The sequence below is a fragment of the Budorcas taxicolor genome, chromosome 11, assembly GCF_023091745.1.
Source record: "Budorcas taxicolor isolate Tak-1 chromosome 11, Takin1.1, whole genome shotgun sequence".
In the NCBI taxonomy this organism is placed as follows: Eukaryota; Metazoa; Chordata; class Mammalia; order Artiodactyla; family Bovidae; genus Budorcas; species Budorcas taxicolor.
Window position 1 is genome coordinate 70,282,649 of NC_068920.1, and position 24,584 is coordinate 70,307,232.

A 24,584-nucleotide genomic window follows, 5' to 3' on the forward strand; every position below is an offset into this window, starting at 1 on the left:
TAAAATGGTGCAGCTAACGTGGAATACAGTCTGTCAGTTACCCCAAAGGTTAAACATACAGTTATCTGTTTCTGCATGACACAGCCACTCCTAGGCATATACCCAAGAGAAAGGAACACATTCATCCACACAAAAACTGTAGCAAGAGTATTCATTATAGCCAAACAGTGGAAACAACCCAAATGTGCATCAATAGATGAATGGATTAAAAAAATATAGTATATTCATGCAATGGAATAGTGTTCATTTATAAAAAGAATAAAGTACTGATACATACTACAATGTGAATCAAACTTAAAAACATTATGGTAATTGAATGAAGGCAGTCACAAAACACCACATATTGTATGATTTCACTTATATGAAATATTCAGATTAGGCAAAGTCATATAAAAAGAAAGTAGATCAGCTGTGCCAGGACTTAAGAAGAGGGAGGCACAGGGGGCAACTGCTAATGGGTACCTGTTTTGGAGGGGACGTATTGGGGAAAAAAAAAACCTAGGACAAGATAGGGGTTGAAGGACTCTGAATACTCTGTGATAAAAAACACAAAAGCGTACTTTTTAGAAGCGTGAATTTGGGGCTTCCCTGGTGGCTCAGTGGTAAAGACTCCACCTGCCAATGCAGGAGACACAGGTTCCATCTCTGACCCTGACCCAGGAAGATTCCCATATGCTGAGAAGCAACCAAGCCTGTGTGCCACAACTATTCCGCTGTGTTCTAGAGCCCAGGAACCACAACTACTGAGCCCAGGTGCTGCAACTACTGGAGCTGGTATGCCCCCAGAGGCTATGCTCCCTCCACAACAAGAAAAGCCACCACAGAGAGAAGCCTGTGCACCACAACTAGAGAGGAGGCCCTGCTTGTCACAACTAGAGAAAACTGGTGCTCAGCAACGAAGCTGCAACACAGCCAAGAAATGATAAAATAAATAAAATTACTCAAAAATAAATAGTGAATTTTAAATCTCAACTTAAAAATCAAACTAAAATTTAAAACATTTTTTTAGGGAATGAAGACTCAGGGCTTTCTATGCCTTGAGCCCAGGTTCCATCCCTGGTCAAAGAACTAAGATTCCACAAACTTCACACCACAATGGAAAAAAAAAAAAAAAATTAAGGTTTCTGCGCTCACAAAGGCCTCTTGCCACCTAGGGAGACAGGAGGCACACAACAGCGACAATCAGAACCAAGCGCAAGGTCAGCCATTCTTCCAGGCCAAGGACCGTGAACCCATCACGACTTCCGGAGCGGAAACCCGACCTTAGAGGCCCCTGATTGGCTGAGGTGAAGGAGCGGGCGGTGCAAAAGGGGGTTTGTAGATACGCTCTAGAGGTGGGGGGCGGTCCTAGATGGGGGAAACGAAGCCTTAGATCGCGAGATTTTGCTGGTTCCGCATTTTGGGTCTGGAAGGTGGGGGAGGAGTACTAGGCGGGTTCAGTTGCTCACACCCGCCTGCACCGGCTCTGCCTCGGTTCCACCCGGGCTTGGAGCTGTGGCGGCGCCGGCTTCGGCTGTCCGCCGGCTTCGGACCTTCCGCTCCTTCCCGGTTCCGCGCGGACTCCGAGTCCTGACCGCGGCGGGGGCCAGCGGCCCCTCCCCTCCGAGGACAGAAGATGAGCTTCCTCTTGTGAGTGTGGCCGGGGCTCCAGGGCTGAGTGAGGGCCGGAAGGGGCGATGGGGCGCCTGAGGCGAGGGCAGCCCCCCGGGCCGGGGTAGGGGTGCCAGGTGCTTGCTCTCCTAGCGCTCGGAGTCTTGGGGGAGTCTAGAATGTGGGCAGAAGCCGACGGAGATGAAGGTCGAGGCAAAGGAAGCGGAGCGAGAAGGTTGGGGTGTAGAAAGGCCCCGAGGCCGGTAGCGCCTCGAAACTTTTCCGCTCGAGTGCGCCTGAGGGCAGAGAGACGATCCGGGGCTCCCAATTTCTCTCAAGTCCCCAGCCTTTTAGAAACGATGCATGCTGACTAAGCTTTTTATTCCACCGTACGCCAGCTTTATTATCGTCAGGATTAAATTTCCCCCGCGGAAAAATGCCGCCCCTGGAAAATGTGGGAGTGTCTCTAAAGTTAAGCTGCGGCCTTTACAAACAGTTCTGATTCAGCCCACTTTGTGAATTTGTGTAATTAACTAACATCTTTTCAACTCAGTTTTAGAGAATCCTGTTTTAGAGATAGCTGTTAGACCCAAATGAGCCTTCAAGTGGGAAAAGTTTGTAAATTCTCTGATGATTCTTAAGCACATTAACGTTTGGGAAACATTGCTGTAACACCTTTTTTTCCTCGAGTGGCCCTCTCTACCTAGTGTACTGCTTAAATATCTATTGTATGAGCGAATCCATTTTTAGTTATGGACATCACCCACATACTTGATATCTAAGTGTATCATAACCAGAGTTCACCCCGTTTCTTATTGTGAGAAATTTGGATTCTTTTCTAGTATTTTGCTATTGTAAAATACCATTACAAAGCTTTGACTAACAATCGCTTTTCCCCTTTGGATTATTTTTTAAGCGAATAGCCTTCAAAGTGTGATTACCATATCAAAAAATCTATGTGACTTATATTTTAATTGAAAGTTTCCTTATTACCAGAACAACCCCCCCCAATAACCAGTCTTTTTTTCTTATGTTAATGTTAAGTTGGTGGTTTGTTTGTGGATGCACAGTTGTTGTTTGTTTTTTGGACCTAAATATGGCTCTGTTTATTTCTTTTAAACTTTATTTTGTTGATAGACAATTGAGTTTGCGCTTTTTGGCTATTATGAATAATGATGCTGTAACACTTGTGTATAGATTTTTGTTTTGGATGTATGTGTTAATTCTCTTGGAAATTTCCCCACAGCCTCTCTAGCACTTGTTAATTGAATTTTTGATTATAGCACATCCTAAGTGGATGTGAATGGTATCTCATTGTGATTTTAATTTGTTTTTCCTTAGTGATTAATGATGTTGAGCACCTTTTTGTGTGCTTATTGGCAATTTGTGTATATTCTTTCAAGTAATATCTATTCAAACACTTCGACCATTTTTTAAATTGGCTTGTCTTTGGTTTTAAGTTGTAATAATTCTTTATCCTGGATATGTCCCTTAATCACATATGAGTTTTACAAAGTTTTCTCCGATTTTGTAGATTCTTTTCACTGTCTTGATGGTGCCGTTTGAAGCACAGACGTCTTCTTTTACATGAAGATCATACAGAACCTTGAGACATCTTTTCTTGCTAGTTTTCCATATTTAGCTTCCTGTCATTCACAGCTTGTTTTTATTGTAAAGGGCCATTCCCTCTAATGTAATACTTACCTATTAAATTTAGGTCTTTATTATGTTAAACACAAGCTTCCCATGTTAGATTTTTATTGTTTTCATAACTCCTTTTTACTTAACAATCAGTCTTATTTAAAATTCAGATTACTCAGGTAAAGTGAAAGTCCTCAGTCTTGTTTCCTTCCCTTCCTGGAAGTAATCACGAGTATCAGTTTGATGGGTGGCATTTTCTATGCATTTACAAAATAGACTTCTGCTGTACATTTCATATTGTAATATGTGTGACCATGTATTGAAATCTATGTGAATTCATGTAGCTCTGTCTTGTTCTTAATTGCCATATGGTATTCCGTGATACAGATGTGTCATACTCATTTCTCAACTAGTAAGCTTTAGGATTGTTTCCAGGTTTTTCACTATTAAAAACAATCTTGGAAAACATATCCTTATCAAGGACAGATGCCTAGAAGTAGAAGGGACGGATTGAGAAGCATTTCACATCTGTTGATTTGTCACTGTTTTTCTTTCTGAATTATATAATCATCTCTTTAGCCCATGTTTCTAAAGCCTTTTCTTAACCAATTATAAAAGCCCTTTATTATGTAGTTCATACTTTGTAATATGTGTTACAAGTACTTTTTTTTCCTGAATTATGGAAGTTTTAATTGTTATAGTTAGAAATCTGTCCATTTTTTTCTGAGCTTTGTGTCATATTAGGAAGACTTTATGAATGGTGTGAGAGAGGAATAAAAGCTTGCTTTTCCCCTCCAAAACCAGTTGTTTATTTTCCCTGCCATAAATTCCCAATGTTAGTGATTCTTCTGTAGTTTGCTTGGATGGCACCACAAGTATTTTGATACAGAAAACTGGATTTTTAAGCTATAAGAGCCTTAGAACTACCACTCTCGCAGCACTGCTTTCTGTAGATGAAAACAGGCCGAAAGGAGGTTAGGTTTCTCAAGTCATCACAGAGTTAGTGGCAGATCAAGAACTAGAATCCAGGTTTTTTCTTCTTTTGGTTAGCTTGCCCTTTCTGTTATACCAGACTGCTTTGTGCAGCTTAATAAGATTGCCCTTTATGCGAAATTGTGCTGCTATTCCTGTTTCTGTGTAGGGGAAACTTTTTAAAAATTTTAAGTCTTTACTTTATTGTGTGTCCCCCACCCCCACATTGTCACACTTTTCAGGAAATGTTTTTTGATTTCAAAACAATTTATATGCCTAAAATGTTCATTCTATGTCCGGTCCTAAAAATGGATATACTCTTACTTTTAACCTAACAGTAGTAGCCGCTCTTCTAAAACATTCAAACCAAAGAAGAATATCCCTGAAGGATCTCATCAGTATGAACTCTTAAAACATGCAGAAGCAACTCTAGGAAGTGGGAATTTGAGACAAGCTGTTATGTTGCCAGAGGGAGAGGACCTCAATGAATGGATTGCTGTTAACAGTAAGTTGTTTAATAATTTTCAGCATTACTAGTTGATAAGATTTTGCTAAAATCTTTTTGTTAATGAATTTTCTTTTATGCATGTGAGTGAAAGTCACTTAGTCATGTCCGACTCTTTGCGACCCTATGGACTATACAGTCCATGGATTTCTCCAGGCCAGAATACTGGCATGGGTAACCATTCCCTTCTCCAGGGGATCTTTCCAAACCAGGGCTTGAACCCAGGTCTCCCGCATTGCAGGCAGATTCTTTACCATCTGAGCCACCAAGGAAGCCCTTTTGAGTGTTTAAGTATCATAATAAAACATTATCTGTGAAGAAACATGTAAGTGCAAATATGTCCAAAGTGTTTTCTCTTCAGGGTGTAGTTGTGTGGTTGAGTAGAGAGACCTGAGGAGAAATGAAGTGTGCTTTGGGGTAATCTCTGAGAATGGTCTGAATTGCTGAGTAAGGGCAAATGAGAAATTGATAAAATACAAAGATCCTACCTGTGATGGACATGACTTTGTAGGGATCCATCTTCACAGTTGTGCCCCCACTCCCAGCACCTTTCATTTGCCTGTGTATACAGAAAAGTCAAGCGTAGTTGCCTTGGTCAGTCACTTGATTATTGTGACTTTGGAGTAGTCAGAAGGAAATTGAGAGACTGGGAGAAAGCAGAGTGATCCATGAGCTGAAAGTCACTCTGAATTCAGGAAGGTAACAGCATGACATGGGAGGATGTGCTGAGACTGGAGCATCATTTTGGAGTCCATGATTTTTGAGATAAGATCAGTTCTGGATGATAGAGTTTAAGTCTACTAGGAATTTTTGTTGTTCCAGGAATCTTTAAAACTTTTTAATGGAAATTTTCAGACATATAAATGTAGAGAAACTAGTAGAATGAATTCCCAGGTGTCTGTTATCCAGCTTCAGCAATTATCAGTACATGGCCTTATGCTGTTTCTGTATACTACCCTGATTATTTTGAATGAAATCCCAGACATATTTCTGTGATAATAAAAATGTGTGTCTTCACTATGGCCATTTAGCACTTGAAATGTGGCTACTGGGACTGAAAGTGAATTTTAAATTTAACTTCATTTTAATGTAAATTGCCCTGTGTGTCTAGTGGCTACCATGTTAGTACAGATTTGGAGCTTTGGTCAAATTCTGGTTTGATTTTGTTTATTTTAAGACTACTCAAGTGGTGGTACATACTTCCAACAGTGTAGATGCTTCTGGGTTGATAATCATTGCCTTGGTCAGTGTGGCCTAGTAGGAATATATTGTAAGTTATAAATGTAATTTAAAAATTTCCAGTAGCCACATTAAGAAAAATTTTATTTTATTCAACTCATTAAAAAATGTTATTCATGTTACTAAGAGAAAAAAAAAAACAAGGTGCAAAACTATATAATGTGTTTTCTTTTGTGTTAGATGGGATAAGGAAACTTACGGGGCAAGAGACAGAGAAAATTAGTAGTTTCCTGTGTGTAGGGGGGAAGTTGGAATGGTTGGGATTTGATCTTTTTTAAAATTTATTTATTTATTTGGCTGTGTTGGATCTTAGTTGTGGCATGCAGGATGTTTCCTTGCCGCTTCTCTCTAGTTTTGGCGCATGGGCTCTAGGACTCGTGGGCTCAGTAGTTGCCCAGTGGCATGAGGGACCAGGGATTGAACCTGCATCCCCTGCATTGAAAGGTGAATTCTTAATCCCTGGACCACCAGGGAAGTCCCTAGATTTTTTTCTCTGTATATTTTTATCTCTCTTTTGTTATGTGAACCGTGTTAAGTATTATCTATTCAGAAAGGACCCCTTTTTTGTAATCTTATTCAAATTATTATCTTATTCTTTTTTAGATTTTTTAATTGAAGTATAGTTGATTTACAATGTTGTGTTAATTACTGCTTTACAGCACAGTGATTGTTATATATACATATATTCAGTTGTGTATATGTTTTTTATATTTTTCAGTATTGTCATAGGATAGTAATTCTCCCTACTATTAGTAGGACCTGTTGTTTATCTGTTCTATATATAAGAAGCTTACAGATGCTAATCCCAACTTCCTAACTGATCCTTCCTCCATCCCCTCCCCCCTCCCTTGGCAACCACCAGTCTGTTCTCTATGATATTTGTGATATCATATAGTATTTGTCTTTCTCTGAGTTACTTCATTTAGTGCGATAATCTCTAGGCCCATCCATGTTGCTGCAAATGGGATTATTTTGTTCTTTTTTTGTGGGGAGGGGGCGGAGCCAGCATGCAGGATCTTAGTTCCCCAACCAGGGATTGCACCCATGCCCCCTGCATTGGGAGCACCTGGTCTTGACCGCTGGACAGCAGGGACGTGCCATATTTGTTCTGTTTTATGGCTGAGTAATAGCCCATTGTGTCTATGTGCCACATCTTCTTTATGCATTCATTTGGACTTTTACGTTGTTTCCATGTCTTGGCTATTGTGAAGTGTGCTACTGTGAACATAGGGGTGCATGTATCTTTTTGAATTATAGCTTTGTCTGGACATATGCCCAGGAGTGGAATTGCTAGATAATATGTTAATTCTATTTTTAGTTTTCTGAGGAACATCCATAATGTTTTTCACTGTGGCTGTACGAACTTACATCCCCACCAACATTGTAGGAGTGTTCTCTTTTCTCCACATCCTTTCCAGCATTTGTTATTTGTTGACTTTTTAATGATGGCCATCCTGACTGGTGTGAGGTGGCACCTCATTGTAGTTTTGATTTGTGTTTCTTTAATAATCAGTGATGTTGAACATCTTGTTTGTTGTTGTTTCTCATCTTCATCTGCATTTATTTCTTTGTTTTGGGATTCCCTGGGTCTTTATTACTGTGTGTGGGCTTGCTCCACTGTGTGTGGAGAATGGGGGCTACTTTGTAGTTGCAGTGCTCCGGCTTCTTACTGCAGTGGCTTCTCTTACTGCATAGCACTGGCTCTGTGGCGCACAGCTTCAGTAGTTGTGGCACATGGGCTTATAGTTAAGGCATGTGGGGTCTTCCCAGATCAGGGATAGAACCAGTGTCCCCTGCATTGCAAGGCAGATTCATAACCACTGTACCAGCAGGGAAGCCCCCGTGTTGAATATCTTTTCATTTGCCTATTGGCAATCTGTGTATCATCTTTCATTCTGAAGGAATCTGTTGGCCTTCTTCAGCCTTAGACTTTTCTTTGAGACTTACTGCTCTAATCAGCTAGTCTCAACCTTTTGGTTCCAGGATCCTTTTATTCTCTTAAAAATTATTGAGAACCCAAAGAGTTTTTAATTATATGAGTTGTGTTTAATGATCTTGTGTTAGAAATTAAAACTGAGCAATTAAAAATATTTATTTTAAAATTCACCTAAAAATAGCAATAATAAACCCATTACATTATCCATTAACAAATGTATTTTTATAAACATAGTTATTTTCCAAAATAAATGTTAGTGAGAAGTATGGCATTGGTTGCAAATCTTATTTAATGTCTGATGGCTGGATTTTCATACTTGGTTCTGTATTCAATCTGTTGTGGTGTCACACCATGGAGCCTCTGGACAGCTCCACCGTGCCTCCTAAGAGAGTGAGAATTCAGAGCAATTAAAATATTTCTTAAAAAAAAAAAAAATTTCTGACCTCACAGTTTCCCCTATGAAACAGGGAATCTCTGGACCATATTTTGAGAACAGACCAATATAACCAGCACTCCATCTAGGTGCAGTCTTTGTTTTGAAAGAGTACTCAATGTATTACTTTCTAGAAAACATGACTAATTTAAGAGGAAAGTTTATAAGTGAGGGGGTTTTGTATAAAACTCCTTTTGACATGGTGGAGCTTTTTTATGCATTTGTTTTTTTAAGAAACTTGGAAAAGCCCTAGTTGCGTTTAGGTAGTCTTTTAGACAGGGAACTGAGACATTTTAACAAATCTTTCCAAGGCTTATGTGGTTTTCTCTGTGCAAAGCAGTATGTTTCAGTCAGTTAAGCCTGAGTATCTTACCCCTTCCTCTTCTGTTTTCTTAAAGAAAAGAAAAAAAAGCTGAAGCTCTTTAAGAAAGTACTCCTTGACTGTCTCAGCTCCCCAAGATGTTACTTTTTCTCTGAATTCTTCTAGTACTTTTTGTTGGCCTTTGGATGCTCTCTTATATGTTGTATTATCCCTCTCTTGATTTTGTCCTTTTTGTTAGCTAGAGACTCTAGGACAGGGGACTTTATCTCATGTATTTTTTATGTCCTCAATATGCACTGGGTCTCAATTTTTTAGAATAAATTGGATTTTTTAAATGCCTGATATAGCTGAAACACCTCCCTCACAGTATATTCACAATACTTTTCTTCTCTTTCCTAACACAAATGGTAAGAAGGTATGGCTTTTCATTTGCTTGGATATCATCAAATTGTATATTCTAATGTAATAATTACCTTTAAGTTAGAATTTTTGTTTTTAAATTTATTTATTTTTAAATGAAACAAAGAAGAGCGTTTTTAATGATAAAAGGTACAATTCACAAAGAAGATAGACATCATTAGTCATTAGACACCTAACAGCAAAGATACATAAAACAAAAATCAGAAGATACATCAGGGAAAAGAAAAAATATATAATCATAGTGAGACATATTAACATTTCTCTGAGAATATCAAGTGCAAAAAAAATAAGAATAGGAGCATCTTGAATAATGTCATTAATAATGTAAATACAGTAGATTTTATTTATATTAATTTGAATATTTCATACAAAGATAGGCACAGTAAAGGACAAAAATGGCAAGGACCTAACAGAAGCAGAAAAGGTGGCAAGAATACACAGAAGAACTGTATAAAACTCTTAATGACCCAGTTAACCACGATGATGTGGTCACTCACCTAGACCCGTTCATCTTGGAGTGTGAAGTCAAGTGGGTCTTAGGAAGCATTATTATGAACAAAGCTAGTGGAGGTGTTGGAATTTCAGCTGAGCTATTTCAAATCCTAGAAGATGATGCTGTTAAAGTGTTGCACTCAATATGCCAGCAAATTTGGAAGACTCAGCCATGGCCGCAGGACTGGAAAAAGTCAGTTTTCATTCCAATCCCAAAGAAAAGCAATGCCAAAGAATGTTCAGATTACCGTACAATTGCACTGGTTTCACATGCCAGCAAAATCCTTCAAGCTAGGCTTCAGCAGTACATGAACTGAGAAATTCCATAGGTACAAGGTGGGTTTAGAAAAGGCAGAGGAACAAGAGATCAAATTGTCAACATACCCTGAATCATAGAAAAAGCAAGGGAATTCCAAACAAACATCTATTTCTGCTTCATTGACTGTGCTAAAGCCTTTGACTGTGTGGGTCACAACAAACTGGAATATTCTTAAAGAGATGGGAATACCAGACTACCTTACTTGCCTCCTGCAAAACATGTATGCAGAACAAGAAGCAACAGTAAGAATTAGACATGGAACATTGGATTGGAATCAAGATTGCTGGGAGAAATATCAGCCACCTCAGATATGCAGATGATAACCACGTTAATGGTAGAAAGTGAAGAGGAACTGAAGAACTTCTTGATGAAGGTGAAAGAGGAGAGTGAAAAAGCTGGCTTAAAACTCAGCATTCAAATAACTTTAAGATCATGGCATCTGATCCTATCACTTCATGGCAAATAGATGGGGGAAATGTGGGAAGTGTCAGATTTCATTTTCTTCGACTCCAGAATCACTGCAGATAGTGACTGCAGCCATGAAATTAAAAGATGCTTGCTCCTTGGAAGAATAGCTATGTCAGTACTAGACAGTGTTTTAAAAAGCAGAGACATCACTTTGCTGACAAAGGTCCATCTAGTCAAAGCTATGGTTGGTTTTTCCAGGAGTCATGTATTGATGTGAGAGATGGACCATAAAGAAGTCTGATCACCAAACAATTGATGCTTTTGAACTGTGGTGCTTGAGAAGACTCTTGTGAGTCCCTTACATCAGAGATCAAGTCAGTCAATCCTAAAGGAAGTCTACCCTGAATATTTGTTGAAAGGATGAATGCTGAAGCTGAAGGTCCGATACTTTAGCTACCTGATGCCAAGAGCTGACTCATTGAAAAAGACCCTGTTGCTGCGAAAAATGGAGAGCAGAAGGGGGCAACAGAGGACGAAGTGGTTGGATGGTATCATTGACTCAATGGAGATGAGTTTGAGCAAACTCAAGGAGTTAGTGATGGACAGAGAAGCCTGGTGTGCTGCAGTTCATGGAGTCACAAAGAGTCAGAAATGACTTAGCGACTGAACAATAATAATCTTATATTCTAGACAAATGTATTTAAAATTTTGTATCTCATACATTGTTACTAGATGTTCACAGGACATTTAGAAAAACTGGTAAAAAGATAAATGTTACTAAATTTCAAAAAGTAGAATGTTTTTTGTGATTCAGCTATATATGTATACATATTAATTTTGAAATTGTTTTCCATTATAGATTATTACAAGATATTGACTGTACTTTGCAACACAGTCAATAATCCCTGTGCTATACAGTTAACCTTTTTGCATATCTTTTTTTCTTTAATTAGAAATCTAGCATTCTATTCATGCTGAATCAAACAAGTAGAATCAAACTAAACCAAGTCAAACAGACTAAATTTTTTAGGCAAAAATTCAGAAGTTTTCTAAAATTTATATGTTATGCACATTATATATATGAATATAAGAGTTTTCTACTATGTTTGATAAAGGCTTGAGAAAGAAAAGTTTAAAAAAAAAAGAACAGATGGAGAAATTGGAAAACATTAACTCAATGGGAGCACTGAATAAGAAATAGAAAAAGTGAAACAAACTAGATAAAAGTAAAATTTCCTCGTATGGTCCAGTTGTTTTTAAACATGGTTGCGCATTAGAAACATATCTGGAACTCTGGCGCAAAAAAAATCTATACCTATGTATTTGTATTTTTCCAAAAATTCCGAATTAATTCTGATAATGCGTCCGGATTTTAAGAAGTGATTATAGGTTTTCCTATTAAATGGTAATTTTGGTAATACAGAATTGTGTTATTTTTCTTTTGACCAATCATGATACAGTGGTATTAAATGAGAGATAGTTACATAATCACAATAGTGGGAGATGTTTATCAGTTTTCACACTCAATAGCCAGACAAAAACGATAATTACAATTGTAAGCCATAATGAGGACATGATTAACCTAAGAACATAATTACATACAATTTGAGGGGGTCAAGCAGAGTGATGTGGTAAATGGAAGTGCATACATGCACATGTTTTCATCCACCCAGCCAGTCTGTCTTTTTGTTGGTGCATTTAATCCATTTACATTTAAGATAATTATTGATTGTGTATGATCCTGTTACCATTTTCTTACTTGTTTTGAGTTTATTTTCTGTAGATTGGTCTTTTCCTTCGCTTGTTTCCTGCCTAGAAATCTTCCTTTAGCATTTGTTGTAAAGCTGGTTTGGTGGTGCTGAATTCTCTTAACTTTTGCTTATCTGGAAAGCTTTTGATTTCTCCATGAAATCTGAAGGAGAGTCTTGCTGGGTGGAGTATTCTTGGTTGTAGGTTCTTTTTTTTTCATCACTTTAAATATATCTTGCCATTCCCCTCTTGCACGTAGAGTGTCTGTTGAGAAATCAACTTGATAGTCTGATAGTAGTTCCCTTGTATGTTGTTTGTTGTTTTTCCCTTCTTGCTTTTAATGTTTTATCTCTGTCGTTAGTTTTTGTCAGTTTGATTACTGTGTCTTGGTGTGTTCTTCTTTGGGTTTATCCTACCTAAGACTCTGTTTTCCTGGACTTGGTTGACTACTTCCTTTCCCATGTTAGGGAAGTTTTCAGCTACTGTCTCTTCAAATATTTTCTCAGTTTCTTTCTCTCTCTTCTCCTCCTGGGACCCCTATAATCCGAATATTGGTGCCTTTAAATCCCAGGGATGGGGAAGCCTGGTGGGCTGCTATCTCTGGGGTCGCAGAGTCGGACATGACTGAAGCAACTTAGCAGCAGCAGCAGAGGTCTCTTAGGCTGTCTTCATTTCTTTCCTTCTTTTTTCTATGTTCTGTTCTGCAGCAGTGATTTCCACCATTCTGTCCTCCAGATCATTTGTCCGTTCTTCTGCCTCAGTTATTCTGCTACTGATTCCTTCTAATGTATTACTCATCTCTGTTTGTTCTTTAGATCTTCTAGATCTTTGGTAAACACTTCTTGCATCTTCTCAATCTTTGTCTCCATTCTTTTTCTGAGATCCTGAATCATCTTCACTATCACTCTGAATTCTTTTTCTGGAAGGTATCCTGTCTTGATTTAGTTGTTTTTCTGGGGTTTTAACTCGTCCCTTCATCTAGGACATAAATTTCTGCTTTTTCATGCTAATTAACTTCCTGTAATACGGTTTTTGTTTTAGTTGCTGGGGGACTGTGATTCTTCTTGCATCTTCTCTCTGCCCTCTGATGGAAGAGGCTAAGAGTCTTGTCTAAGCTTCCTGATGGAAGGGAATGGTGGCGGGGAAAAAGTGGGACTTGGTCTGGTGGGCAGGGCCTTGCGCAGTAAAACTTTAGTCCAGTTATCTGCGGATGGGAAGGGTTGCCTGGGGAGACCTTACAAATAACTGTGAAAAGAAGAGAAGCGAAAAGCAAAGCAGAAAAGGAAAGATATAAGCATCTGAATGCAGAGTTCCAAAGAATAGCAAGGAGAGATAAGAAAGCCTTCCTCAGTGATCAGTGCAAAGAAATAGAGGAAAACAACAGAATGGGAAAGACTAGGGGTCTCTTCAAGAAAATGAGAGATACCAAGGGAACATTTCATGCAAAGATGGGCTCGATAAAGGACAGAAATGGTCTGGACCTAACAGAAGCAGAAGATATTAAGAAAAGGTAGCAAGAATACACAGAAGAACTGCACAAAAAAGATCTTCACCTAGAGCCAGACATCCTGGAATGTGAAGTCAAGTGGGCCTTAGAAAGCATCACTACGAAGAAAGCTAGTGGAGGTGATGGAATTCCAGTTGAGCTGTTTGAAATCCTGAAAGATAATGCTGTGAAAGTGCTGCACTCAATATCCCAGCAAATTTGGAAAACTCAGCAGTGGCCACAGGACTGGAAAAGGTCAGTTTTCATTCTAATGTCAAAGAAAGTGAAGTTGATCAGTCGTGTCCGACTCTGCCGCCCCATGGACAGTAGCCTTTACCAGGCTCCTCCATCCATGGAATTTTCTAGGCAAGAATACTGGAGTGGGTTGCCATTTCCTTCTCCAGGGAATCTTCCCGACCCAGGGATTGAACCCAGGTCTCCCACTTTGTAGACAGACGCTTTACCATCTGAGCCACCAGGGAAGTCCAGTGCCAAAGAAAGGCAATGCCAAAGAATGCTCAAAATTCTCCAAGCCAGGCTTCAGCAATACTTGAACCGTGAACTTCCTAATGTTCAAGCTGGTTTTAGAAAAGACAGAGGAACCAGAGATCAAATTGCCAACATCTACTGGATCATGGAAGAAGCAAGAGAGTTCCAGAAAAACATCGATTTCTGCTTTATTGACTCTGCCAAAGCCTTTGACTGTGTGGATCACAGTAAACTGTGGAAAATTCTGAAAGAGATGGGAATACCAGACCACCTGACCTGCCTCTTGAGAAACCTATATGCAGGTCAGGAAGCAACAGTTAGAACTGGACATGGAACAACAGACTGGTTCCAAATAGGAAAAGGAGTACATCAAGGCTGTATATTGTCACCCTGCTTATTTAACTTATATGCAGAGTACATCATGAGAAACACTGGGCTGGAAGAAGCACAAGCTGGAATCAAGATTGCTGGCAGATGACACCACCCTTATGGCAGAAAGTGAAAAGGAGCTAAAAAGCCTCTTGATGAAAGTGAAAGAGGAGAGTGAAAAAGTTGGCTCAACTCAACATTCAGAAAATGAAGATCATGGCATCTGGTCCCATCACTTCATGGGAAATAGATGGGGAAACAGTGGAAACAGTGTCAGACTTCATTTTGGGGGGCTCCAAAATCTCTGCAGATGGTGATTGTAGCCATGAAATTAAAAGATGCTTACTCCTTGGAAGAAAAGTTATGACCAACCTAGATAGCATATTCAAAAACAGAGACATTACTTTGCCAACAAAGGTCCGTCTAGTCAAGGCTATGGTTTTTCCAGTGGTCACGTATAGATGTGAAAGTTGGACTGTGAAGAAGGCTGAGTGCCGAAGAATTGATGCTTTTGAACTGTGGTGTTGGAGAAGACTCTTGAGTCCCTTGGACTGCAAGGAGATCCAGCCAGTCCATTCTGAAGGAGATCAACCCTGGGTGTTCTTTGGAAGGGATGATGCTAAAGCTGAAACTCCAGTATTTTGGCCACCTCATGGGAAGAGTTAACTCATTGGAAAAGACTCTGATGCTGGGAGGGATTGGAGGCAGGAGGAGAAGGGGACGACAGAGGATGAAATGGCTGGATGGCATCACTGACTCGATGGACATGAGTTTGGGTGAACTCCGAGAGTTGGTGATGGACAGGGAGGCCTGGCGTGCTGGGATTCATGGGGTCACAAAGAGTCGGACACAACTGAGCAACTGAACTGAGCTGAACTGAACTGTGCTCCCTTCTTGGAAGCTTTTTGGCTTGAGGCAACCCAGCCCTGGGTTTTATAAACTCTATGGTAGGCTTTACTGGGGGATTCCTAGAGGGTTTACGCCAAGGGGGACCTGCCAGTGCCACCGACACTGTAGTGAGCCCCTGTTGACCTATGCCTCCTCAAGAGACCCTCCAACACCAGCAGGTAGTTTTGGTTCAGTCTCCTGTGGGGTCACAGCTCCTTTCCTCTAAGTCTGGTGCACACAAGGTTTTGTTTGTGCCCTCCAAGTCTGGAGTCTCTGTTTCTCCCAGTCCTGTGGAAGTCTTGTAATCAAATCCTGTTGGCCTTTAGTCAGATTCCCTGGGGATTCCCAGCCCCTTTGTCGGATCCCCAGGTTGGGAAGCCTGATGTGAGGTTCAGAATCTTCACAACAGTGGGAGAACTTTTGTAGGTCACCCTCCCAGTGGCTGTGGCATTTGATTTTATCATGATTGCGCCTCTCCTACCATCTTGCTGCAGCTTCTTTGTCTTTGCACATGGGGTATCTTTTGGTAGGTTCCAGCATCCTCCTGTCTCTGGTTGTTCCATAACGAGTTGCAGCTTTGGTGCTCTTGCAAGAGGAGATCTAAGTGCACGTTCTTCTACTCTGCCTTCTTGAACTGAAAGCTCAGTTGCCATGGTTATTAATATCTCTAATATTTTCCTGCTTACAGGCTGTTTAAAAGCTTAGTATATTAAAAATAAGTGTATATTAAAAGTTTACTTAAGGGAGTTCCCTGGTGGTTTCAGTGGCTAAGACTCTGAGCTGCCAGTGCAGGGGGCTCAGGTTTGATCCCTGGTCAGGGAACTAGATCCCACATACTGCAACTAAAGATTCCACATGCTGCAACTAAGACCTGGCACAGCCACATAAATAAATAATTTTTTTTAAGTTTACTTTAGGTGTGACAATTAAAAAAAGCAAATTTATAGTGGCCCCTGGATTGTTGAATCTCCTGAAGATTCTTGACTGAATCCTCCAGTTGAGAGATCTGATGTTTTATTGTGTTTACATAAACATTTTAACACAATTCTGCTATTAATTTTCCAGCTGTGGATTTCTTCAATCAGATCAACATGTTATATGGAACTATCACAGAATTCTGCACTGAAGCAAGCTGTCCAGTCATGTCTGCAGGTCCAAGGTACTTAAACTGGCTATTATATAGGTGTTTGAATTACTAAATAAAGCTAATCATCAATTGATATAAATTAAATAGTAAAGACTTATTGTTTTTCTTGCCTGTTCACTTGTGAAAACAAAAGCGTACCTTTAGCCTTTTAGTTATTAAATACTTTGGTATGTGTTTCTGAGTGTTTTGATTGTTTATAATTGCATTGTAGTAAGTATAAATGTTCAGTAGGATCGAAAGTAAAGAAATTTAGGTTTATCTTGCTTTTGCAAAAGTTATTTTTTCAATTTTGTTAAATTTATGGTTTTGTTTCTGTTTTTTAAATTAATTTCATAGAATTTTTAGTTGACCCTTTAATATTTGATTTTTCTCCTTGTGTTTATTTGGTATTAATTACTTCCAAATTGTGCTGCTTTAGTTACCTGGCTTAAAGATGCTAGATTAAAATTTTTTGACTGTAATAAATTTCTAGAAATATTGACAAAGAGGTAGAACCCTTTATCACCCACAAGATTAAGATGTTATAGAATTAACGTTTTAGTATCCTTCCAGTCTTTTTTCCCATAACAATTGATTGCTTTTATGTGATAATAGATGGTATTAAGATATTTACCTCTTGGGAAAAAATAGTCCTTTCTGAATTTGCTGTCGTTTTTATGTAAAGGTGAAAAAGGTCCCCAGTGAATTTGAGTTACATTATTTTAAGAAAGATGTGTTTTATTTTGTGAAGTGTTGTTTTAGTCCTCAAATTTCCTATTTTCGGTTTAAATGATTCGTAAAGTGAAGTTTTATTATTAGTCATTCTCGCTTAGCAAAGGTGAGGTAGAAAAAGATGCATGCATAAGATTTATTCTTTAGAACCCTCTCAAAGAAACAGGCTCTATTGATAATTACTTAATGGCCAACAAGCTCAGAATATGGAGGATCCATCAGCACCTTACCCACTCCTCTGCACCCTCTGTCTAACTGACAGGAACTCAGTTCCTTGGCCTTTCTCAGGGCTATGTTGTAAAACAAATTTCCGGCACAACCAGCTGACATACTTTTTTCTTTTCCATTTATTACCATCATATTTCAGAATATTGTGTAAGTTGAGTTGGCCCTCCATATCCATGGTCCCTCTGCATCTATGGATTCAACCAACTGTGGATCATAGAATTTACTATTGAAAAGTATCTGTGTATAAGTGGACCTGTGTGGTTCAAACCCATGTTGTTTAAGGGTCAGCTGTCTTTCTGCAGGGAGCTCCCAAGTGACCTTCAGTAGAACTTTGGTTAATTTACTAAAATTATATGTGTGTGTATGTGTGTGTGAACACACTTAACAACGTAGACAAACTATGAACCTACTATGATTATAAGTTGCAACATGTTTTTTAAAACTTCATTACTAAAACTTCTTTCTCTCCAGATATGAATATCATTGGGCAGATGGTACTAATATTAAAAAGCCAATCAAATGTTCTGCACCAAAATACATTGACTATTTGATGACTTGGGTTCAGGATCAACTTGATGATGAAACTCTTTTTCCTTCTAAAATTGGTGAGTTGATGTTGTAGAACTAATATTGTTTTTAAATGATAAATGTGTTATGTTCTTTTTAATGCTCTATTAGTATAACAAAATCTAATAAAGATTGCCAGATTTCTCTGCAAAAAGGTGGTAGATGTATCCTCCTTCCAGCCATGTTTGTGTCTGCCTGTGTTTCTTCATCAGTACTAGTTGCCTCTCAGTTTTTCTTTTCTAAAATGGGTAAATAAATTTCTAGTATAATCTTCATTTTACAAAATATTGAAAAGATTGAGCATATTTTGGTTTATTGATCATTGTTTTCTGTTTATATCCTTTTTCTGTTTCTTTATGTTAAGGATATATTAGATCTTTGTTGTGCATGTTGTATTTTTCTTTAGGTTGTCTTATTGACTTGTTTTGTTTATGAGGGTTTTTTGGCTATGTATGTTATCTTGACATATTAATCTTTGCCTTTATGATGATTGGATTTTAATACAATGATCAGAAGGGACTTTCCTACTTAAAGATCATAAAAATATTTGTCGATGCTTTTATTTAGTACTTTTGTGGTTTTGTTTTTAAATTTTTGTTCTGTCAGGAATTTTTTCCCAATTATAAATGAGAGTCAGTTTGTCCAGTACCATTTATCAAATACATGTGTCTTTTATCCCCTGATTTTTTTGTGTGTACAGCAAATTGACATATGTTTTGGAGTCTTTAAATGTCTTTATTCTTATAGAAATTCCACAGCCATGTATCTTTGAACATCTTGTAGGGCTAGTCTCTCTTCCTTGCTCTTCTTTTTCAGAATACTCACGGCTATTCTGGAAAGTTTGTTCTTCCAAAGAATTTATAAACATTTTGTCAAGGTAAAAAGAAGACCTGTGAGATTTTTATTAAGATTTCATTCAGTTTCTAAATTAATGTAGGGATTCTTGTTCTCTAGACAATACTGAGTCTTTCTATCCAAGAACAGTCTTTTAATTATTTCTTATTCCCTCTTGGAAAAATTTTGTATTTTACTTTAGTCCTTCATGTTTCTTAAGTTTATTCATAGGCCCTTAATGTTTTTATTGATAACCTGGTTTCTAACTGGTTATTGTTTAGTATATAGGAAAGCTGTTGATGTATCTCTAAATTTTATAATTGATGATCAGTTTCTGACTATTTCTTTTGGATTGATTTTCTTGAGTTTTTAAAGTTTATAGTCACATCAGACTAAGATAATACTAATTTCATCTATTCTTTTCTGATAAATATACTGCTTGTGTACTCTTAACTAATTGCAGTAACTAGTACCTTCAGAGCAGTGCTGAGTAAAGGTGATGAAGGCAAACATCCTTTACTTTCATGTGAGTGCTTCTAGTCTTTCAGCATTAAGCAGGAATCTTACTTTTGGTTAGAGGTTTGTGAATTTTTAGAAATCAAATTGATTGTAGGGTTTTATCAGATGCTTTTCTATTTTCTGTTGTTGATCATAAGGTTTTCTCTTTTTTCAATGTTCTGCTGCAAGAGTTTTTTTTTTTTCTGGATATTTCGATTAAGATTTTGGCATTGATATTCATAGATGTGATTGGTCCCTGTCATTTTCAGTATAAGGTATCTAATGAACAACATATTGTTAGATTCTGTCATATCTGTTTGGGTTGCTATAACAAAAAGTACCAGAGACTGGAGGTCTTATAAGCAATAAAGATGTGTTTCTTAACTTCTGAAGTCTGAAAGTCCAAGATCAGAAGCCAGCATGGTCAGGTTCTGTCATAGGTCCTATTCCTGGTTTACAGATAGCAAGAAAACAGTCTTTTTGTTGTATCCTCACATGGCAGAGAGGGAAACCATCTCTGTTTCTTCTTATAAGGGCACTAATTCTAGCCAAAGGGGCAGAGGCCTTATGGCCTTAATCACCCCCAAAGGCCCCACCTCTTAATACCATTGTCTAGGGTGTTAGAATTTCAATATGATTTTGAAGGAGGCACAAAGCCTGCAGTGTGGGAGACCTGGGTTTGATCCCTGGGTCAGGAAAATCCTCTGGATTAGGGCATGGCAATCGACTCCAGTATTCTTGTCTGGAAACTCCCCATGGACAGAGGAGCCAGGTGGGCTACAGTCCAGGGAGCTACAAAGAGTTGGACACGCCTGAGCAACAAAGTGCATACACGTGCATGCACACACACATTCAGAACATAGCAGATTCCCTTTTGAAATCTAATCAGAGGCTCTTAGGAGAAAAATTTATGTCATGTTGTTAGATTTGGTCTGTTCGCTGTTGGTCAATTTTTCTGTTCTATAAAGCCTTTTGTTTCCTTTCTCATAGATCCTTTATTGTGTATTGGCTGTGCTTGAATGTTAAATTCAGCTTGGAAAGTGCTTAGATTAAAATAATCACTTGTATTTATTGAGAAGGCAGTGGCACCCCACTCCAGTACGGAGAAGGCAGTGGCACCCCACTCCAGTACTCTTGTCTGGAAAATCCCATGGACGGAGGAGCCTGGTAGGCTGCAGTCCATGGGGTCTCTGAGGGTCGGACATGACTGACTGACTTCCCTTTCACTTTTCACTTTCATGCATTGGAGAAGGAAATGGCAACCCACTCCAGTGTTCTTGCCTGGAGAATCCCAGAGACGGGGGAGCCTGGTAGGCTGCCGTCCATGGGGTCGCACAGAGTTGAACACGACTGAAGCGACTTAGCAGCTTAGCAGCCCTCTTACGGAGGTAAAGAATACTTTCGTCATTATTCTCTTTCTTCAGCTTCCCAATTCTTCAATATTTTATCCTAATGTTCTGGAATTATTTCCCCCTTCATTAGACTGTTATCCAGATCTTAACTTATGCCACTATGTATTGTTTTAGACCAAACTTGATTGTCACTCATTTTTAAGCTAATATATCTAGCTTATTAATATTCTTTTTAATAGCAAGGTGCCCATTTGCTAATTCTGAGAGAAAAAGGATTTGACTTAAATATCCATCTCTTCAATACATGAATATAAGACCCAAGTCCAGAAAAACATGTCCATAACTCTCAGAATAATGTGAGAAAAGGCAAGCTGTTACAAAGACTGGGGATGAGGGGTGGAGGAACACATATGCATACATCAGCTTACAAGAGCAAAATACACTAAATTTCAAACTACTAAGGACTGGTGGAGAAGTCAAGAATACAGAATGCAGGGAAGGAGAAGGTGTTTTAACTTTTGTTTTCTGAAAAATTAGAGAAAGGGACATGTTCAAGAGTAGTATAGGCCAACTATTCTAGGTTATTTGGGAAGCAGTTACCTTCTTGTGTGTTTGTCAACTGTACTTGGTGCCTGTTGTATTGTCTTCTGTGCCTGTTTCCTAAGAAACATTGATCTTGTCAACCAAAATTCTCAGAAATGCAGCCAGTCAGATCCCCACCTGCACTGCTTGGAGAGAGATGACTATGATGTCTCCCAGTTCTTTTATGAAGAGATATTTGTTTTCTCTGAAAAATAGGGAGGTGCCATTCTTCCCTTTTATTGAAAGTATTATTCCTCTTCTTATACTACAGGAAAATGGAAATAACACTTTAAAAAATTAAATATAAAGTTGGGGACTCCTAGTCTAAGAAGGAAGACTAGATTTTCAGAGTACTTCAGAAGATAAAATAATTTTCATTTGTAGACAGTAGATAATAATGACTCAAGGTGTGCCTTTTTCTTTTGCTTGGGAAAGTTTCCAGTCCTGGTAGAGAGAGAGAGAGTGTGTGTGTGTGTGTGTGTGTGTGTGTGTTTGTGTGTAAAATCTTTTTAGGGTTATAAATTCCCAAAAGTAAAAATTTTCTATTTATAGTCTAAACTGTAAATAGAACTTCCTGGGAGTTCTCTGGCAGTCCAGTGGTTAAAACACGCTTCCAATGCAGGGGCTTTGAGTTCGATCCCTGACTGGGGAGCTAAGATTCCCCACAGGCTGTATGACAGGGCCAGAAAAACAAGAAACAAACAAACTTGTTGCCGTTAATTTTAGGGAGAAATTCTCCAGTGTTAAACAAGTAAAATTCAACTTTGATTTAGTGTCATCTTCCATAACTTGTCACTTGTGCCTGCTATTCTAAGGCAGTCAGCAAAAGTGTGGTATAAAGATACCTCACATAGTTAGGTTTGGGTGGTTTTTTCCCTTGCATTTTTGAAATATATATATATGGATAGAAGCTTGTATTTGTGAATTTGTGTATTGGAGATGTTCATGGCATTGTCTAAATTTTTCTGCTATTTATTTTCCTCTTACTGATAAAGACTGATTGAGACATATATATATTACAGGTGTCCCATTTCCTAAAAACTTCATGTCTGTGGCAAAGACCATTCTAAAGCGTCTGTTCAGGGTTTATGCCCATATTTATCACCAGCACTTTGATTCTGTAATGCAGCTGCAGGAGGAAGCCCACCTCAACACCTCCTTTAAGCACTTTATTTTCTTCGTTCAGGTAAGTTGAATTGCATTGAATTTGGTGTGTCCTTTGACATGGACGTATTTGAATCGGTAATTAATAAAGAGTATTTATAATGTCTTATTTATAGATATAGAGGTAAGCATGCAGAGTTCTTCTATTTTATTCCCTTTTTCTTGTTTATTTCTTTGATGTACATAACAGAATAGAAGGCCTCACCCCCATTTGGGGCCTTTTGCCTCTGGAGAGACCTGTCCTCTGATTGGAATATGGCATGAAGCACCAAACACCCAGGGAAGCTTATCAACACCCTCATGTCCCGTTGCCACCGCTGAATAAAGGGATGCCATGGGGAAAACATCTAGGGTTGTGTCATTTCATGAGATGTCTATGCCTGGAGGAGAAACTTTTGGAAAAACTCGTTAGCTACTATCTTGAGTTAAGTTTCCAGAAGTCTACTTCAGGCTGAATCTTACAAAATTAGCAGCTAGAAACGTCACAAAGAACTACCTCCTTCAGAGGTGTGGCCTATTGCCTTATGGGCCCTTAGTTGGAATTAGAACTTTTTAAAGTAAAAATAATTCACATTGTTTAAAAAAAATGATCAAAGAATAGGGACTCCTTAGCCTAACTTTAGAAATATCTCTCTATAGCTATTTTGATGGGAAAATCAGTAGCTTTTAGAGTAGATACTATATATCCAATTCTGTGTACCACACATAGGAGAATGTACTGTGTGGTTTCTTTTTTGTCTTAGAGATTGTTGCCTATCATAGATAGTATGTAGATGTAGGTATGGAGGCCACTGTCAAGTCCCTTGTATTTTAAAATAGGGAGTAAAAATGATCCTGTGTTAAAATATTCATAGAGATTATTTCATCATTCTTTTGGATTTCAAAAAGCTAGAGTTGGGAATCCTTTCTCTGAGTGACATAGAGTTTTAATTTTAGATCTACTTTTTAATTTTATTTTTCTTCTTTTTTTAGGAGTTTAATCTGATTGATAGGCGTGAGTTGGCACCTCTTCAGGAATTAATTGAGAAGCTTGGATCAAAAGACAGATAAATTTTTCTTCTGGAACAGTACCGTCTTGCTTCATCTACTGCTAGAGCTATCTCATTGCTTTCTGTTATAGACTAGTGATACAGACTTTAAGACAGGATAAAAAGACACCAATTGTCTGTGTCTACTGATAAAATTGTCCCAAAGGTAGGTTGGCCTAATACCTTCAGAGAGAAATTCAGATCATGGCTGAATTCGAGGCACTGTATGATCACTGCTGTTACTACCACAGAGTCATTTTTGGTTGTAGTATATGAGGACTAACTTGTAGTTTATTAGTTTACTTATTCATTTACTGAAGAAGATGACTGAAGTCTGATTCAGGTAACAGCATGATGGATATAAAATATTTCTACCAATAATTTGTTAACAAGCTTCCAGAACAAATTTCCTAATAATGCAGTCAGATCAGTTTTATTCTGCTTTTATTTTACAAATAGAAGAGGCATTTTGAAATTTTCTTTAGATTAAAAACATTTGTGTTACTTTGGATAACCTTTTAGTTTGAAGTTTGTATGCTCGTGTTTTTATAGGTTATATACACGTATTTTTTTTTCAAAATCCATGATTACAGTTTAAATCGTCATAAGACATGGTATGGGAGCAACCAGAGTTATTTCTAAAATGACTTTATTTTTTAATCTTTATTTGGGATTTTATTCACAGCCTATCTAGATTTTTAGTGTGTATCAAAGAATTTTTTTAAGGCATCTAAGAATTAATTGTCTTGCAGATTTTTATTTTGAAAAGCTTCATTCAGATTAATTTTAATATGTAGGTTTTGGCTGAGAAAAGGGAGACTTCCAAAAAAATTATAACAAATTTTGGTCTCAAAAACCATTATTTTCATTCATTATTTTGGTTTTGGAGGCCTTGAAATTTGGATAGGAGAATAGAAGAAAGTACTCAAGAGTACTTGATTATTTTGTTTTGAGTTTTCCATAAATAGAAACTACTTCTATGTATTTTTATTGTGTCTTGAAACTTAGTTAAGAGTAGTATAGAAATGCATGAACTTTATCCCAATAAGGTTAAAACATAAGGAAAAACCATAATTAAAAACCTTAAAGGTATGCACATTTTATAACCCAGCTAAAAGTTTGGTGTGCTATATATTCTTTAGTGTGTGTGTGTGTGTGTGTGTGTGTGTGTGTGTGTGTGTGTGTGTGTGTCAGGGGTAGGGGGGTATATGTTTA

The 24,584-nt window shown here is 38.1% G+C and overlaps 1 protein-coding gene across 1 annotated transcript; it reads left to right on the forward strand.

Moving 5' to 3' along the window:
- The first annotated feature begins 1,527 nt into the window (after positions 1-1,527).
- Positions 1,528-23,399, forward strand: MOB1A (MOB kinase activator 1A). The gene is made up of 6 exons (XM_052649091.1): positions 1,528-1,629; positions 4,542-4,708; positions 16,324-16,417; positions 17,816-17,949; positions 22,200-22,363; positions 23,314-23,399. Exons 1-6 carry the CDS (start codon positions 1,616-1,618, stop codon positions 23,389-23,391), a joined length of 651 nt encoding a protein of 216 aa, XP_052505051.1. The 5' UTR covers positions 1,528-1,615; the 3' UTR covers positions 23,392-23,399.
- The last annotated feature ends 1,185 nt before the right edge of the window (positions 23,400-24,584 follow it).